The sequence below is a fragment of the Neodiprion virginianus genome, chromosome 4 (assembly GCF_021901495.1).
Source record: "Neodiprion virginianus isolate iyNeoVirg1 chromosome 4, iyNeoVirg1.1, whole genome shotgun sequence".
Classification (NCBI taxonomy): domain Eukaryota; kingdom Metazoa; phylum Arthropoda; class Insecta; order Hymenoptera; family Diprionidae; genus Neodiprion; species Neodiprion virginianus.
Genome location: NC_060880.1, coordinates 19,806,736 through 19,825,320, shown reverse-complemented (window position 1 = coordinate 19,825,320; position 18,585 = coordinate 19,806,736). Strand labels below are relative to the sequence as shown.

Here is an 18,585-nt window from a genome sequence, read left to right as displayed (position 1 = left end):
ATGGCCATTCGGAAAGCATGTGTTCACACGAAGGTCTATCGCATCGATAACAGCATTTGACGCAATCTTAAAGTCAAAAAAATTACTTGACTACTTCAATGGCGATGCTTCTGGGTGTATATATATATAAGCTGCACTGCCTTTCCATCGAGATGACAAAATACCGCATCGCAGTTCAGCCAAGATGTGGAGCAAGGTCTTTTTCGTATGTCTGCTGTCAGGTACGTCTTTTATTCACCCGATTCGCACTAACCTGATCAATATTTTGCATAATATTCAGCATGTAAGCTTTGCTTCTTTAGCACTGCAACAATCATCGTTCGGCGTTGACTTGAAATTTCGAGAATGTTCTCCAAGGATGCCGACTGCGGTGTCAAACTGGAGCAGCCCTTACTGTGTGTGCAATTCGACATACTGCGACGATGCACCACGGATATCGAGGCCCTCTGGCAGTTTCAGATCGTATGTGCTAATTTCCACGAGCAAAGACGGCCTGAGATTCAGCACTTCGACCGGGAGCTTTAGAGGGTCCGACGCGGCTCCGGGTAAGTCGATACGCTATTGTGCGAGTGTAAGACTTGCCCAGACCTGAGTGAATCTTTCGTTTAGATATCAAACCTGACGCAAGCATCACAGTCGATCCCTCTATGACATATCAAGATATTCTTGGCTTTGGTGCTGCTGCCACGGACGCCACTGGAATAAACATCAATTCCTTACCCGAAGCGGCTCAAAACGAATTTATAAGGTGCTTTGAAGACTCTGAGAAATTCCTTGGACCCACAACTGAACGTCACTTATTTTGATCAGGTCTTACTTTTCCGAGGATGGGCTTGAGTACACGATAATCCGGGTTCCGATGGCGGGTACCGACTTTTCCACCAGGCCTTACAGCTACGCAATGGTCGAGAATGACACCCTCCTTGAGTACTTTGCTCTCGCTGAGGAAGACCACCGCTTCAAGGTACGATCAGTTTCTCTTAAGAGGATACGACATCTTGGTCCGATGAATCCTAGGATGCTTTCAATCAAAATCCCAGATCCCGTTTATCCGGAGAGCCATGAAGCTCAGCAGGCGTCCCATCAACCTGCTCGCCTCGCCTTGGAGCCCGTCACCATGGATGAAAGCACGGCCAACGTGGACAGGCTCGAATACTCTGAAGCGAGAATACTGGCACACGTGGGCCTTCTATTTTGCTAAGTGAGTTTTTCCCTCAAACTTTTGTCCAAGCCATGTAAATGCGACACCTCAACTTCCGCAGATTCTTCAAGGAATACCAAGATCAAGGTCTCAACTTCTGGGCCTTGACCCCTCAGAATGAACCGTTGAACGCTTTCGGTGCTCTGCCCATAAACTCGATGGAATGGACGGTGGAGGACCAGCGTGATTGGGTAGTCAATTTCCTGGTGCCTATACTCAAGAAGACTGGCTTCGAGAACATCAATATTATACTGGTTGACGGGATGAGGCACCTGCTTCCTGAGTGGCCACAGATTTTCATGAACGACTCTTCGACGAGGAAACAGTTCGCAGGAACAGGAGTGCATTGGTACTTGGACCACAGTTACTCGGTGGACAGACTGGACGAGACCCATGATTTGTTTCCGGATAAATTTATAATCTACACCGAGTCGTGTCCAGGTATGTTCTCTTCTCCCTCGTTTCTCTCACATTTGGTCACTCGTTTTCGTACCTCACAGATTACGACGCAGATTTGGGCTCGTGGTACAGAGCCGAGCAATTCGCAGTCAGCATCATCGACACGTTAAACCATTGGGTTGTCGGGTGGTTGGATTGGAACATGGCGTTGGATGAGCGCGGTGGTCCCAACTGGAACGGAAATTTCATGGGAGCTGGTGTGATCGTCAATGGTTCGGCGGGAGAATTCTACAAGCAGCCCACCTTCTACACAATGGGCCATTTTTCAAAGTGAGTTCAATCAAGCGTTTCTCGCGCCACCCTCAGGCTACTGCTACATATATATATATATATAAGTATGCGCAGTTCTCTGCGGATAATAAGACCCAGCGTTCGTTGTCGATCAGATACGTCCCTCCCGGCAGCGTAAGAATTGGTACATCAAACGAAGGACCATTTGAAATAAAAACGGTGGCTTTTCGAAGACCCGACAACTCAACGGCGATTGTATTTCTGAATACGTAAGTCTGAACCAATCGAACGTAGATTAGATTTTTCTCTGCAGGCAGTTCTTTCCGAAAGGAATATTTGTCAGGCTTATTCTCATCCCTGCATGCTCTTTCCCCTTACTTTTCTACCTGTTTTTCACTGATTTCATCTCTTTTTCTCTATTCCCCACAGGCATGATTCCGAGAGGATTATTTCCGTGTCGGATATCACGAAGGGGGCGATTGAGTTCAGTATTCCCGGTAAATCGATACACACTCTAATTTACTGGTAGATTGCCGAGCGAAATATGGTTTCGCAACCGCAAATCGTTTTAAACTGGAAATAACCGAAAACAAGTGTCATACATCTCGTGTTGTAAATTGAAAAAAAAAAAAAAAAATCAATAAATGTAATTGTAAATTGCATTCCAACCACGTACAGAAAAATTAATTGCGATGGTAATTCAGCGTATTTTATGCGCGGTAATTAGGTTTATGGAAATATTAATACGTGTGCATAAATTTTCCGATTATTAAGGACAGAAACAGCAAACAAAAAATCCAAGTGTAACAGCTCAGGTATGGGATCACGGAGTGAACGGAGAACGGGTCTGGCTCCTTTACGATCCTTGGACCTGCGTCATCTAGCCGTCGCCGTAACTGACCACTCCTCTTTGCTTTGCTTGAGCAATTATAAAGTTACGTACAAAAGTTGAAAAGATACGCAATCTACAAAAACACGTGTAAGAAATATATTCGCCTATAATCGTTTATCATGTGTAAATTTATTTAGGTGATAAACGGTTGTGTTTGAGTTTCAAGTATAATCTGTAGTCCTGGAGTGTACAAAAAAAAATGACATTGTAAGCCCGTACAAAAAAGTTGTCCATTCATTATTAAGTTTCAATTATTCCCATTATTCGGATTCGTGTTTCAAGGCAGCGCTGTAGGCGCAGTACTGGATAAAAATATCTATGAACTATCTCCCGGTATATAAAAGCGGATACGAAGTGCCGTATTTTTATCTATACTCTCCCGCGTCCAGTTTATCATAGCTTCTTAGATTTAACGCGAAGACGTTGAACTGGTCCTGAGTTTGTTTCAACAATATCACTGGTTTGTAAAAAAAGTTTTTTTTTCCTTCTTCTTATTATTATATGTAATTACAATATAGTTCTGGGCTACGAGCTTGAACCCGAAGAGTTGTTTCAAACTCAAAAAAGTTTTTTTTATTTGTAACAAGTTGGACGGTGATGTCAGGAGATACGCTACCGCAAAAGCCCTCGAGTTCGGACTCGTTCGCTACTTATATGCGCCATGCCGCCATTTTGTCAGTAATTTCAATGAAGAAATTATCAAATGTTCTTGAAACTATGAATAATAAAACCCTTCAACTCAAATTGTTATTAGTACTTTTATTTTCTTTAAAAAAGCTCTTAAAAATAGATATGATTTTACACCGTCCAAGCTGTACCCCCCCGTTTCAACAGAACGCTGTTTTTGTTTACAAGTTATAATCAAAAACTAATAATAGCAACAACATTCATTGAAAAAAAGTTATAGAGTTCAAAAACTTAAACATTAAAATCGTCAGAAAATCTATGTACTGGTATAATTCGAGTTGTTTTCTAGATTTCTTTCTTTAAACAGGGTTAGACGATATCTTTCTTTCTCTTTCTAATAAGTCCAAACTGATTTTTTATGTACAAATACTATTTAAGTAGATTCAAGTAGTGTAAATGCAAAAACAAAACGCAACAAATTCTAATTTTTGAACAATAAAAAAAAAAAATTCAAATCATGTAATATGTACGTCACAGCAGAAAATGGAAATAGATTCGGCAGGTTAAAACCATCGTATCTATAACATTTTTATTTGAAGGAGGATTTCGTTACAGATCTGTGTATTTGGCTTCATGACCGCACTCATAATGATAACCTCCCCACCCCGTACTCTCCCATTCATATGAGAGCGGATTTCGCCCCCACTTTAATAACTAAGGAAAATATCATACAGAGGAAATCGAGTTTCAAACTTATTCACGTTTCATACCCAAGGTGTCCTGTCGAAGTGGATGTAGTGCAGTGCCAAACTTTGTCGTATTTATTTTCTTAAACGGTGGATAAGGCGTTGAGATGAATCCGACTGCAGTTGGGCTGATATTTTGTTCCACCCTTTTCGGTTTTTATGACTTTGTTACGTGTTACCCGGAAGTTAAGCTTCTACACGTGGTAATTATTAATCGACGAGGGGGGAATTTTTCTCCCGAACCACTAATATACTGTAATGTTTGTTACAGCTATTCAGACACGGGGATAAAGTGCCTGACATAGAATTTCAAAATTATCCGCTAGACCCGTATGGAAATCATTCTTATTACCCGATTGGAAGCGGTGGTCTGACGAATGTAAGTATAACAGATATTGTTGTAAAATAATTAACATCAAAATTGTGTAGATACGTGTGCGTTTGAAGAAAAAAGGACTTGCTATGTAGCAGATACTCGCTATCGGATCTGTGACCGGTTAAAAATACTCTTTGGAATGTAAATGATTTCGGACGGTATAATTTGTGCTTAGCCCTAGGATTTATTTTATCGGCTATGTAAGCAGAGTTAATCATGGAAATGAGATATACGTCTTTATTTCGGGCCCGTCACACCTTAAACAGGATGAAGGCAGATAGATACGCGATGAGTCCAAAGTATATCGACCATGTGAATATTGGACTCAGATCTCTGAATAAATTTGCGATGCCGAAAATGACGTGTGAAATTTTTACGATCAAACGTGCCTCACTACACCATTAAAATATTTTTCGAATTGAAATTTTATAACGATGAATCGTTTTCCTGACTTAAGGCCAATTGCCTAAACAATTTTATGTTCTTAGTCACGTCGATTTTGTTACAATAGAGGAGATCCAACAATATTGGGTGTGGTTCAGTGTAGGAATTTAACTGGCAGGTACAAAATTAACTTTGCTGAATGTATAAGTATATGAATTCTGAATATTGACAGGCATCTTGATGTTTAGATTTTATTTAAATTAATTATGAATAAAAGCTGTGAAACCGATTACATTAATCACCCACCCATCAATTGAATGTTCCTTTCATAGTTTATGTGCAAGGTTTGTGAATAGTTTAAAAAATTTCACAGAAACGCCGCTTAAACCGTCTTACATTCCGAATTTTAAGTTCTTCTGACGTCTTATATAAGACAGGTGCGTTAGCCACACAAGGCGTGATTGAATGTAGGAGTATAAGCTGTACTAATAAGCATTTTCTACGTCTCCGCACTCCTCATTGTTCCAAAATTTGCCTACAGGCACTGCTTCTTTTTATTAACGAAAAAGCGCGCCAACATTACAAACGTATTCAAGTTGCGTTGATTGTATTCAGAGTTATGCTAGTATATTTTGGTATTTCCAAGTATACCCAGCTATATCCGGATGGAACGCACGTATAGATAGTATAGATAAAGTCCAAGTGACCGTCTGAAATACGTATACTAACCCAAAACTATGATATTTACGGACAGCATACAGATTTTAAACGGTCGTTTAGACTTTGTCAATACATGTGCTCCATAATCTGGGTATACACCAGCACAAAGCACATTGTCTGCATAATATTAATTTTAGGTTTTAATCAAAATTCCAACTCGTTTTTCAAACGCTGTTGCAGGATGGAAAAATGCGCGAGTACAAGATAGGCAAAATGCTTCGTGATCGATACAACGATTTCTTCGGTCCGAATTATTTGCCGGATGAGATTTACGCAAGATCAACAGCTTTGCATAGGACTCAGATGTCTCTTCAGCTGGTACTAGCAGGCCTCTTTCCCCCCATCGGCCAGCAGATTTGGAACCCGGATTTACCGTGGCAGCCTGTGTCAGTGTTTTCCGAAAACATCAACGAAGATTTCCTCTTGTTTCCACAAGATTGTTCCATGTATGTATATTACGTTCTCATTGTCAGCCAAATCCAAGCTTTGATTTATAACAGTCGCACTCGCTAATTTACGTCTTCACAGGTACCAGAAGGCGTACAGGAATTTCCTGCAGTCAAAAGAAGCCCGACAGCAAATCAATAAGTACAACAGCATTCTGGCCTACCTAACGAAGCACACGGGAAAAACGGTCGACACAACTTCCGCTACCTATTACCTGTACAATTTGCTCAAGGAAGAGGTAATTAGGCTATTTACTGCTTTATTTCGCAAATTCATGCGTTTTACGGCGTGCTTAGGAATTGCAAGGTCTGACGTTGCCGAGTTGGTCTTCCGAGGTCTACCCGTTTCCCATGATGAACATTACCATCCTGAGCTTCGACCATAGGTCATACACTACACAGTTGAAGCGTTTGAACGGGGGTGAGAGATTATTTACCCATTGGCAATTCTCTCGATATTAAGGGTAACCGTTGTTGATGTTTGTTGGAACTTGCAGGTGTTTTGCTCAAACGGATCACCGGCGACATGCAAGACCTCAGAAGGGGTTGTCTCAAGCCTCGAGAAAGGAAAGCGTTCTTTTACAGCGCACATGAAAATAACGTGGCTGCCATGGCGCGTACTCTCGGTACAAACGTTCCCCAACTACCCGCGTACGGATCGACGATCATCTTCGAAACCCTTCAAGATCGTGACAAGGATGACGAGTACTTTGTCCGGGTAAGCGATCATTTTCCGTCTAGTTTACGCCACCAATAAACTGACCACAGAGACCCGAGCCTGGAGATGTGTGGCCGTGTGGTAATGGAAACACGAGTTCCCTTGATAGCCCCAACAGGCACGGTGCTTTCCAACTTTTAATCCTGATTCAATTCCGTTTCAGGTTCTCCACTACACAGGAGTTACCGAAAAATTAATTACACAGACCATTCCCGGATGTTCCGAGGTCTGCCCGCTCGATGAATTCCTCAAACTTTTGCGGGATGTAATTCCAGACCAGACCGAGTATTGCCATGGCGGTAACATTCCGACATCTGGTTCAAGCTCCTTCCCGAATAATATATTGCGCCTCGCCGTTCTGGCGATAATTATCAGACTGCATTCCGACTAAGCTTGCGGTTAATTAAACGTTCTCTGACCCAGTTAACGCATGGTAATTTTCGCTATAACCATGTGCTTATTATAATCATTTTCCGTCGCGTACGTCAATTTTATTTTCTTCCTGTCATGAATTATTTACACACAAGTCTTTCAGGTACATTTCCTTTTCCATTTCTGACTGATATGAGAGCAGGTAAAAGTCAGAAGTAATCTGGCAGACAAATAAAAAATCCAGACAAGACTTCGTTCTATCCGTTGATCGAGGTTCAACCATTTAATTAAGATCTGAACGTCCTCCAAGGTAATCCATCTGCATCCTGACCAGAATGACGATTATTCGCGATACTGCTTTCATATGTCGGTTGGCTTTGATCGAATTGCACTTGATGAGGCATATGTTTTTTATTAATAAGTGCAGAACACCCTTACTTTTCATCATTTCGCTGTAAAGTAGTTGGCAGTAGGATCCTGAGGCATATATTCTTCGGTACAAGTTTCCGCAACGTCCTTTCGGATTGTTCAATTTGCCTGGTATGAGCCATCGAGACGGTGGACTCACTGTCAGCGTGTCCGACTGTACTTGACGACTTCAACGACGTGACGATAATTTTTGTTAGTTCTGTGTAATAATATAATTGGTCAGGCACGGTATATGTATAGCGGCGCAAACGGCAAAACAATAAACAAAGTTGACTGTTTTCGCGCACGGACCCTGACCTTCTCTTTCTCCTGCTCCGGCGCTCGTTTTTTGTTCCCTTCCCTTTCCCTTTGCGGCCGACAAATGCATGCATAAGAAAAGAGGAACGCACACGCATCGGCCGCACACAACTAAAGGGAGACGAATGCGCGCGCAAGCTATCGGAGGGAATGAAACAGCTGTTTTAACAATCGTAGAGTCATCTGGCGGAGCGCGGTCACATCGTTGAAAGACGTCAGGGTGAGTGAGATTTAGGTATCCTGGAAAATCGGGCCTGGCAGAGGACCGAGCGAGAGTGTAACGTGCACGGTGCACAAAGTGTTAGTTGATTAGACCAACGACAAATCGCGTCTCGCGTTGCGTGCAGTACCCGTGTTTTAAAGATGGCCGCTGGATGTTGTGGAACGAAAAAGCAAAAGTTAAACAACTCGCTGAGCATACCGTGTAACGGCACATCCTCCCTGCAAAATGGTCTACGAAACGGAATTATCGCTCATCCGGAGATGTGCTTCTTCTGCTTTGACGTCCTTTATTGCCAGCTCCATCAACTCGATCCTCCAAAAACGCCAAACTTCAGCAATGATGCATTGTGAGTATCTCTCTTTTCTCCCCCTTCCTCCCTCCCGCCGCCACCCTCCTCTACCGTCGCACTGATGCTTTTTCCCGCCGCCTCCCCCCCACCTCGACTCACTCTTCCTCTTCTCTCTCCCTCTCCCTCCTAATTCTCCTCTAAACGCGGCGTTTTCTTTGTTGTGTATTATGATCGTCCTCCTTTGTTGTCCTCCTAGTAACAAAACTTTAAAAATTTTCTTTATCATCCCTCTCGAAACACCGAAAACATGCTAGACGCGTATTTTTGATCGGTTTCATTGTATATTATTTTTTCTAATCTTTTTTCAGAATTTTCCTTCTCAAATTGAATTTATCTTTTAAGGATGTATGATTGGCCAAAAATCTATACTCTTTCGTAGTTTTACTAAAATGGATTCATACATGGAGTATTTATCAAATGATTGTATTTGTAATCTGTGAAAATTTCAAAATATTGGAATCTTAAACAAAGGCTTGGACATATTGATGTTTCGTTTTGAATGCTTTCCAAATCATTAGAAACCTTTTAGATTCGTTTTTTCTCAATTTACAGTGGCATAATTTATTTGGAAGTTTTTTTTTTTAGATATTTACTGACACACTTTGTTGTTTATCATGCGAGCATGAAATTCTCAAGTTTATAACGTTGCACCGAAATTGATAAAAAAATTACAATACTCGATTGATTACAGATAAGAAAAGTAAATCTGTTTCAGCAACGCTGCAAGAAACAGTCTTCTGAACAAATTGAGTAATTGTTGAGCAAAATCTAATAACTACCAGATTTCGAAAAGTTTTAAAGCAATTCAAAACGAAGCATTGATGTCTAAACTTTTATATACAATACCAATATTTTTCATTTTCGCATATTCGAAGAGATCTTTATAGCTCTTGAACATGATAATTTGATGAATACTCAATATGTGAGTATCTAATAACAAAACTTTTGTAAAATGTTGATTTTTAGCTTGCCAAACTTACAGACGAGTTTTTTTGGGGGACTTTTTTCCTTTCATTTTTACAGTTAATTCAAAATTATCATGTACAAGATTGCGATCACATAATCAAAACTGACACCGTGTAATTCTTTACGAAGATACGAAGGCTGCTTTGTGTTGATGTTCTACATTGATAAATGAGGGCCCGCCTGTCTATGAAGCAGCATATAATTGAATAATTAACTAAGACCACAATTGCAGCCCGTTATTTGTGACATGGGCTATTGGAAAGGACAAGCGATTGAGGGGCTGCATTGGCACTTTCAACGCGATGCACCTTCATGCTGGACTCCGTGAATACGCAGCGACTAGGTAAACAGCCCTTTTTTTTCTACCTGTCAGCATTGCCCCGATACCCAGCTTATATCGACCTTTTTTGCTATTTCAGTGCCTTCAAGGATTCACGCTTTAATCCCATTACACGAGACGAACTTCCTCGCCTACATGTCAGCGTCTCGATTCTTCGTCATTTTGAAGACGGTGCAGACTATCTTGATTGGGAAGTCGGTGTTCACGGTATTAGGATTGAGTTTCACAACGAAAAGGGCAACAAGCGCACTGCCACTTATTTACCTGAAGTAGCCACTGAACAAGGTTTGTACCATTTTCCAACATATCAGTTAAGCAATAGAATCTACTTTTGCAAAGCTTTAATTTAAAAGAAAATTACACTCTGCTATCGAAGTCGTTGCACAATCTGAAGAAAGAAAAACAGTGAATCGATAAAAGCAATAGATTCATTGGGATTGTTTAATTTTTCAAAACCCAGGTTGGGACCAAATACAAACAATCGACTCGTTGTTGCGGAAAGGGGGCTTCAAAGGAGTGGTCACGCCGGATATTAGGAGAAACTTGAAGCTAACTCGATACAGGAGCGAAAAGGTCTCTGTGAGCTATCAAGACTACATGAGTCATTGGCATAGCCAGCAATGCTAGCAGCTGGCCCGGAGTCCTTCGCAGGGACTCCCGCCTCGTTACCACCAACCGGACATTGACTATCGGTACAGAAACTCTGACCCAAGTTGTTATCGCGCCTCTCAGACTCAGCGCGATCCTTCGATCCAGCAAACGCCTAGCAATTACACAACAATCCCTCAGCACACCTTAGTCATGGTACAACCGAGCCACCCGTCGTCTTTCATTCATCCGATTCCGCAAACGCAGGTTCCACCGGCGTTGATACCGGTACAGAGTTACCCACCGTTTTGGTGGAATAGACACGGTCCACCGCCCTTCCAGCAACCCCATTCGTCGCAAAATTCGCGCGATTTTTACTGCCAATCGCAGGGTACCTACGAACACGGTGTGCGCAAGCGAAAATGACACCAGTGGCAATTATTGCGTGCAACTTTTCACTGTTTTAAATGGTGCCTGTTATACTTCGTATGCTTTAGCATACACAGTCTGCCATTCATGATACCTTATAGTCCTCCTTGAGGATGCGTATTATTATTGGAGAGTAAACCTTTGTCATACGGTAGGGTAAAAATTTTCAACGTCGTCATTTGTCAGACAGTGTCGACTGATTGAAGAAAGTAATTCAATTTTTTCCATCATACTGTTGTTTCGCTGTCTTCTTTAGTTCGTTCTTTAATGCCTTTGATAATATAGCTCTAGATTAATTGCGAGCTGAGTTGTGTGTCAAAATTGTATATATATATACAATTATATATATATATATATTAATGCTCCAGTCGCGATGATGTTGTGATCTGAAAATGAATAATTTTGTCGTATTATTCTGTCCGAGACTGTATTAAAAATGAATATATATATATATTTGAAAAAAAAAATAAAAAATAAATAATAAAATATTGAAAACTTTACAGCAATATTAGAGCATCTAGTTGAATAGCGATAATGCTAAAGTTCATATTCTAGCTCGCAAATCTTTGATTCAAAATTGAAATAAAATCCCTATCCTTCCTATCTCTCTGTTAAATACGTTTAATTAAATGAAATTGAATGAAAAAACATTACTAAAATTGAGGCAGAAGTTTTTACCAGAGTGTTTTTGAATCGTATGAATATTCACACACCTGTACTTATTATCATTATCCGTTCGTTTTTCGGTGTTTCGGTATATATCAATTTAGTGGATGAACCAAACAGTTTCACCAAAGCATAAAGAAAAACCTGTGCACAATTAATTCAAATAAGTGACCGTGAAATTCAGTTTATTATTGAATCCTCGAAATTATATAGGCTCTCCATCGCGATGCCAACTTTTCTGTTATTATTAACCATAATTGAACATAGAAAAAAAAAGAATAAATAAAAAATTAAAATAGGCAAATAATAGAAAAATATATATTAAAATAATTGTAGTTAATAATCTTCCCTTATATTGACGTTATGAAAAAACAAAAAGTGTCTCGATACTTTGTGCTGAGTTACTTATAAAATTCAGACAGATTAAAATATACAAAAGTGGTTACAGATCACGCCAGATGCAAAATCTATCGTAATTGCAATGTTACAAATCCTGATATCACAAACACGTTACCATCATAACTAAAAGTAAGATATGTGCGTAATACATCTTTTTTCTCAGTTTGTATTTCATTGCTATTTTTTATTTTCGTTTCTTTGGAAATGGAGACTTGTTTTTCACTGTTAATTGCCATGTAACTATTATTCAACGATACTTTTTCCCTCGTCTGACCACGATTACCTGTCAATGTCCCAATATTTCATCGAGATGAGTTTAACCTATGCAATTTATACAAAGTGATCAGTTTCAATGAGGTCAATCATCGAACGTAAACATATCAAAGATGATGACTGTGTATAAACAATTAGGATACATTCAGAGTATAAAATGTGAATAGAAAATTGACAAAACATAATGCGATGAGGGGCAGTTAGACGTGTCTTGTATCTGGATAAACAATTACTGCAAATAAGTATGTTGAGAGTGATCCACATTGTATATCTGTAATAAGAATAATAATGATAACAAACAATAAATCTAAAATGTATGTTAAAACGATTAACCTTAAGGGAAGGCGCATAAAAAGCCTAATAAATGACGATCTCATTGTGATTTTGATTGCTCTGTGATTAATGTTGACGTCATACATATATGTACAACTTTGTAACATTCGATGCATCGAGTGCTTGATAATAGTATAGACTTGTTGTATATTTTATTTTTGATTTTTAAAAAAGTTTTTTCACTTTCAAATATTTGACTGACAAGTAAGCGCAGCTCAGATTAAATATCCAGAAAAATGCACGCCGGTATCTTTTCCACCAAAGCGATTTAGTGTCATCCTTAATTCGCGGTAAATTGACTTAAAACGCAAATACGTATGCGATACGCAATCCACAAACCTTTGAATACCGCGTGGTTGACCGAATACTCTGTGAATGAAAACAGATATATAAGCTTGTAGATATATATGCCTGATTTATTTCGTGCATTGAATGCAGCTATTGTACATAAGATGGTTCGGAACAAATTAATATCAAAGCCCTATTATAGAGCGTTTTTCGTTAAAAAAATTTTTTGTTGTTAATCAGGTGATTAACCGTGTACTTTGGCAGAATTTTCAATGAAATTCTTCCACTTTTTCATGACTCCTTAGCTTTACTTAGATCATCCAGCCCAATGAGGTAGCTGGTTTAATTCACTGCCAATTTATTCATTGTTGTTTCTAGAGTTTGCTAATAATAATGATAACAATTAATTAATTAATTAATCAAATTATAACATTCATGTTGTTGAATTTCGTTTAATATTAATCTATTCTAGTAGATTATTATAATATACTGTATACTCTTATATTGTCATAAGTTGCCAGCTATGCAAAAAATTGCTATCGTTTTATTTGAGAAAAAGTCTTTTGGGTTGAACGTTATCTACAAATTTGCTATTTAAATCCACTTCATTATTCAGCTTTGAAAATTCGTGAAAGAAGCATTCAACAATGTCGGAAAAGATATGTAGGTGATTTAAAAGTGACGCTCGCGTCATCTCTCGATACCCGATTCACACATATGGTAATAAAATTTGAATATTCCAAATACACCTAATCTTTCCAATTGTTCAAAAAATTTACGGTTATTAATGAAATGCAATAATCTTCAACGAAAAATTATACATTATCGTATATCGCGAGCAGCTCCTTATTTGATATTCTAATAAATTGTAAATAGGAGAACAAACAAAGAAATCATTATGTGCCTAGATGTGTGGTTTACATTAAATCGAACAATTGATTACAAAAGCGATTGAAAACAGATTATAGTTACTTTAGGTGTTCAATGAGTAGTAGTGAAAAAATATTTGACAGGGAGAAAGAATTGAAAAAAGAAAAGACGAAAAAAATATAGACGTAAACAAATAATAATAATAATAATATTGTGAGCAACTTCTAGTTTATAATTAAACATGAAAATGTATGGAATTGCAAAATAAATATTAAATTTTCTATATCATATAGTACAATTTATTTAGACTATCAATCTTTATAATTTACAAATGCCATAGCCCACCTGAGTCTTCTCGTCGCATGCTTCAACATTCGCTTTGAGGGATATTTGTACACAGTGAACATTTGCGACCGAATATTCTCACACACACTCGAATACTACCGAAGTACATATATGTAATAAAAAAACTATACCCAATTGATCTGGGTACATGTATTACAGAGGATAAGAGCACGGCAACAATGCGAGTTGCATTCACCTATGATTGCTTATTGTCGTTAAACAAATGGACTGTTATCATAAACTTTCTCAGCTTCCAACAGTTGTTGCTTCACGTTGTAGTAAGACTTTATTTCCAATCGAGTCATACACAATCCTAAAAATAATTGTCCAATTGCTATAATTGATAGTTGCAGATTGATTGGACGAGTAAATTTTCTCAGGACTGATATCAGACCCCAAAAATCGTTCGTTATATTAGGCAGTCTGTAAGTCGCATATCGCGTCGCAAGCTGTAAGAAAAAGTAAGGATCAAATTACATATCGCACAGACAAATGTGCTTGAAATTCTTGTAATTGAATCCCTACATACGTTACTTCGAGCGTGTTTGAGAAACAGTGACTTCACTACCTACCAAAACACTTCCCATTGGACCTAGCGTCATTGGATAGAGAAAGCCGACTGTAAATTGCAGCAAGGCTGCTCTTGTCTCAAGGCACAGTAGGCACTTCTTTCTTTCGAGAAGTATATCCCTTGTGACGAACTAGAAGCGAAAAGAATATCGCTGTAATAAAATAAAATGAGGAACATACGAACATCTTGGGTATATGTTTCCAGCAGCGATCTGGCAATGAGAGTGTTGAATTTGATTAAAAGATAGATTATCATATATTGCATATAGTGCATTTGATTCTAGAAGAAATGCTAATAGTGGTTTTCCCTGTCGAAGTCTTACCAGTTTGTGTGCGAAGGTAGCTGCTATACCAGGCAACACAATAATGGGCAAATAGGTAGCTGCACTTCCAATTTTCATCAATTTCATTTTTCTTCTATAATGGGCATTGACGTAAATACCAGCTACTGCAGCAGTAATACTAAGAATGCCAATTCCACTGCGAAGCGGCCATCTAAAGGGTTAGGCGATTGTCGCATTACGTTACAATGGATTTGATTAAATCGTAGATGACGACTCTTGAAGATCAAGAAAATAAGACGACTACATGAAAATGATTAAGTTGAATTTAGTAACGTTACTATTATGAAGCATTGATGAGAGATTAATATTCTGCAAGTTTAGAATGTTTTTAAATTCTAAGTCAAGTTTGGAATCCCAAGTATTTTTGCTGGATTATAATTTAGTGAATTTTAGAAAATTCTAAAAGTGCAAAGAAATGGGATTTCGTAATAATTCATATTTTCATTGACGTTAAGAACTTCAACTTAGTGAAAAACTGTTTTCTAACTTGTTTTTAGGTTATGTTACGTTGGGTTGAGACTTACACCTCTAATTGGTTCGGCCAGTGCCGCAGCATGTCGACTTGATATCGCAAAGCTTCGTTTTTGTTCAAAGGCACGGCGTCTGTAGGCAACGGACCTGTTTGTTTTACTAAAGCCATAACCCGGGGAAATTACGACCCGCTGCTGCGGACGCCGGTATCTACACGTGAATCTTCGCGTCGTCTGCTGACTTACAGCATTTTCCGCACTGATTTTCCGAACAATCTTTTCAGTGGTTGCAATCAGTGCGAATCACGTGGTTCTCGTCCAATGGCGAATGAATTCTAAAGAACCCGCACTCAGTGCAGCCGTTCGAAAAATTACAGTAACGACGTGCGGTATTAATCAGCTCGAAAACGACAATTTGCAGTTGATTTTGGAAAAGTTCAAGACAAGTTCTTGTAGCAAAATTGTAGTGACCGCAAGAGAGTCCTATGCACCCTTACCATAGTTCTTAGACCAATACAGACGTATACAGTTACGATCATACGTGCAAGATTCTCATATTATTAGTTCTTTCACGCCACATTGCCTGTTATTTTATCAACCAAGCTCATATCTATGAAGTATTAAGCAGCGTATATACAATTTTCACACGTCACCGTTATATCTTCCAAAAATCATGTACAGTTCACAATCAGAGAAGCCCTTATTCTCAGAACTAAGGATAGCACCTTTGTTTTAATGACGATGTAATCAATTAATGCTTCACCGTTTGCTTCTCTGAACCAATCGTTTCGTGCTAATACTCCGCCAAGACACTACTCACTAACCAGATGTCTTGCTCTCAAGTAATCAATTAGCATCAATCAATCATTTTAGACCCACGAAAAAACGCGACCTTTATCGAACTCTTCCTACGTTGATGCATGTCAGCATGACGTTCTAAATTCCAATTTTCCCGGAATTTTGCACGGAAAATGCGGGAGAAATGTGGCAAAAAAATAAATAGATGTATGATATGGGAAAAGACGTGTACTGTATAATATATTATAAGCATTGGTACAACGCCCATACATTGATTATTGGTAAAATCCTGAGCAAGTTACATGAATGTACAAATAAATTCAATCCAGTCATCACAAATAGACACATAAATATATGTACATACATACGGAGATGAATTATTCTTCAACAAGTCAAGAAACTCACTCTGTACTGCATCAAACATATCACTCCGTGAAAATCGAGAATCTGGTTGCAGTCTGGGATTCGATGATCATGTCGCAGTGATATTAAATAGGCTGTGTCAAAGCCCAATTGAAAATTGCAGCAAATTGCAATTGGCAGACCATTTGCATAGTTGATTTGCGCCCATACAAGTATTTTTACACATTTCCTTCTCCTTCTTTAACCAAGGTATTTCTTTTCACCGCACGATGTTATTCTGCCGGTAAAATATAGGTTGTTACTAAGACCAAGCGTTTCTGATTCCGTTTAAAATATTTATTCAAATATGATACTATGTTGATTCATTATCACTTAGTTAGATGACGTAGTAATTATGCAACATCAGTACACATTTCTAATCTTCACCCAAAACGATTGTTAAATGTATTCATTAAAGTACCATGGTATTCAAGTATAAACGTACAAAAGATATTCATTCGAATGAATTCAACAGGCAACCTTGTTTGTTTTGGTTTAACATTCTAAAACGCAACTCAATAATTAATCAATTATGATGCAACACTTATTTACAATATATATGACACCGACTATTCAAAATAAAAATGAGATGCAAAACACTAATTACATGCTACCTGGTATTAAATTTAATAAAACAGACCAATTTGATCAATTATTGAAACTCAGTGACCTCCATATTTAGTTTCAATAGCGCAATCACTTAAACATGACAAAGTCCACCCAATTGCATAGTAATAAAACAAACCAAACAAAAAATAGTAACAATGGTGAGGATGCAATATTTACAGTAACGCCACCCATTCCTGTTAGAAACCATCGCTCGATCAGTTCATAAACAACAAATCATAGCTCTATTTTATACGCAATAAACTAAAACTAACGAGTCTGATTCAAGCCTGATTGGATATTATGCTATGATGAAAACTTGTTTCAGAAAATACTTCGGAATGTGTTTGATTAGCTAATTATTCATATATTGCAATAAGACTTGGATTAGACTCTACAATAACGAAAACCAAAAAATCATGAATTCACACACCTCTACCAATGATATTTTTGTTTTTACTTGATAATATCAATCAACCGGTTTCCTACTGATTGACAGTACCTGCGTATTTCACTTCGTCAAAGGCTTTCCTTGCTTTTTTAAGCTCCTCATTCATTGTCAGCAGATCCTTAACTCTGGCATATTTTCTAGAATCTTTCCTCACTGGAAAACAATGTGAAACAAGTTAAAGATAATATTGCACAACAAATTAAAATTCCCGCTCACTCACCAAGAAAGACAATGTCTTCGACTTGCACTCTGCCTGTGCGTCCAATTTCCATTGCCCTGTGGGTCATTTCGGTGATGAATTCGATCACCAAATCTTCCAGAAAGTCTACGCTTTCGGTGTATGGATTTTGGTCATCGCCAAATCCGTACATCATGCAGCGGAGCTCCTTTGAAAATAACCGTTTTCTTCCACCCGGAAGCGTTCCTCCGATCGGAATCTCCGTCTCCTCATCTTCGAACTGATCAAATAAAGAATGCCAATCAAGGCTTAAGGTTTCCAGGAGTTAGGTTACTTTACGTTAGGCTAGATTATTTTGCTTAGCTCGTACTCAACCCTCAATTATGAACAAACCATTTCATCATGACTAATTTACCTGCTCGTAATTTTCTTCCGCAGCCATTGACGTATTTTGTTTGATTCACAAGAATCTGGCAATTAAATAACGACTTTTGAACAAGATTAATTGACAGAAAACTCTCGTGGAAAACTCCAACACTTGTCAGAGATCTACTAGCAGAGATGAGTAGGGAGATCTCCAACGCTCGGCTTTTCGTGATACCAGCTAAGTTGGAGCGTCGACGTGACACCTAGGCGGCCACGCACCGAAGGTGGCCCATTTCCGACCTGACACCAGGCGGCCATGCACCGAAGGTGGCCCACAATCGTGTATATATAGATACACTCGGTTGCTCGAGCAAGTGGTTGCCAATCGCATCCTTGTCCCCGCTCGCACAGATGTTTCCAGGAATGCAAGAAT

General features: G+C 38.7%; 4 protein-coding genes and 1 long non-coding RNA gene across 10 annotated transcripts; 2 read left to right on the top strand and 3 right to left on the bottom strand.

Annotated features, from left to right (window-relative positions):
- The first annotated feature begins 138 nt into the window (after window positions 1–138).
- LOC124303896 (lysosomal acid glucosylceramidase-like) lies at window positions 139–7,887 on the top strand. Of its 4 annotated transcripts, XM_046761717.1 has the most exons (11): window positions 139–221; window positions 303–545; window positions 610–748; window positions 811–964; window positions 1,041–1,201; window positions 1,263–1,642; window positions 1,702–1,930; window positions 2,047–2,160; window positions 2,321–2,388; window positions 2,666–3,243; window positions 4,428–4,535. In XM_046761717.1, exons 1-10 carry the CDS (start codon window positions 185–187, stop codon window positions 2,773–2,775), a joined length of 1,635 nt encoding a protein of 544 aa, XP_046617673.1. In that variant the 5' UTR covers window positions 139–184; the 3' UTR covers window positions 2,776–3,243; window positions 4,428–4,535. The 4 variants fall into 4 exon arrangements, with proteins under 4 accessions (XP_046617673.1, XP_046617675.1, XP_046617674.1 ...); XM_046761719.1 differs by lacking the exons at window positions 2,666–3,243; window positions 4,428–4,535 and having other exon boundaries at window positions 2,006–2,160; XM_046761718.1 differs by lacking the exons at window positions 2,666–3,243; window positions 4,428–4,535 and having other exon boundaries at window positions 1,997–2,160.
- On the bottom strand, window positions 7,594–8,029 carry LOC124303900 (uncharacterized). The gene is made up of 2 exons (XR_006908020.1): window positions 7,899–8,029; window positions 7,594–7,800 (listed from the first exon to the last, which is right to left on the bottom strand). It is a non-coding gene; the product is annotated as an uncharacterized LOC124303900 (long non-coding RNA).
- Window positions 8,030–8,099: 70 nt separating this feature from the next.
- On the top strand, window positions 8,100–12,841 carry LOC124303897 (AMME syndrome candidate gene 1 protein homolog). The gene is made up of 4 exons (XM_046761722.1): window positions 8,100–8,467; window positions 9,669–9,779; window positions 9,856–10,061; window positions 10,237–12,841. The coding sequence occupies exons 1-4, from the start codon at window positions 8,262–8,264 to the stop codon at window positions 10,401–10,403; spliced, it is 690 nt and encodes a 229-aa protein (XP_046617678.1). The 5' UTR covers window positions 8,100–8,261; the 3' UTR covers window positions 10,404–12,841.
- A 1,057-nt stretch (window positions 12,842–13,898) lies between these two features.
- LOC124303898 (uncharacterized) lies at window positions 13,899–16,219 on the bottom strand. Its single transcript, XM_046761723.1, has 4 exons — window positions 15,406–16,219; window positions 14,861–15,032; window positions 14,540–14,668; window positions 13,899–14,416 (listed from the first exon to the last, which is right to left on the bottom strand). Exons 1-4 carry the CDS (start codon window positions 15,519–15,521, stop codon window positions 14,183–14,185), a joined length of 651 nt encoding a protein of 216 aa, XP_046617679.1. The 5' UTR covers window positions 15,522–16,219; the 3' UTR covers window positions 13,899–14,182.
- A 186-nt stretch (window positions 16,220–16,405) lies between these two features.
- On the bottom strand, window positions 16,406–18,336 carry LOC124303899 (transcription initiation factor TFIID subunit 13). 3 transcript variants are annotated; one of them, XR_006908019.1, is made up of 4 exons: window positions 18,202–18,336; window positions 17,829–18,066; window positions 17,591–17,761; window positions 16,406–16,789 (listed from the first exon to the last, which is right to left on the bottom strand). XR_006908019.1 is itself a non-coding variant. In XM_046761725.1 (4 exons), exons 1-4 carry the CDS (start codon window positions 18,226–18,228, stop codon window positions 16,785–16,787), a joined length of 372 nt encoding a protein of 123 aa, XP_046617681.1. In that variant the 5' UTR covers window positions 18,229–18,336; the 3' UTR covers window positions 16,406–16,784. The 3 variants fall into 3 exon arrangements, 2 of the variants coding, with proteins under 2 accessions (XP_046617681.1, XP_046617680.1); XM_046761725.1 differs by having other exon boundaries at window positions 17,660–17,761; XM_046761724.1 differs by having other exon boundaries at window positions 16,406–17,761.
- Between the last annotated feature and the right edge of the window lie 249 nt (window positions 18,337–18,585).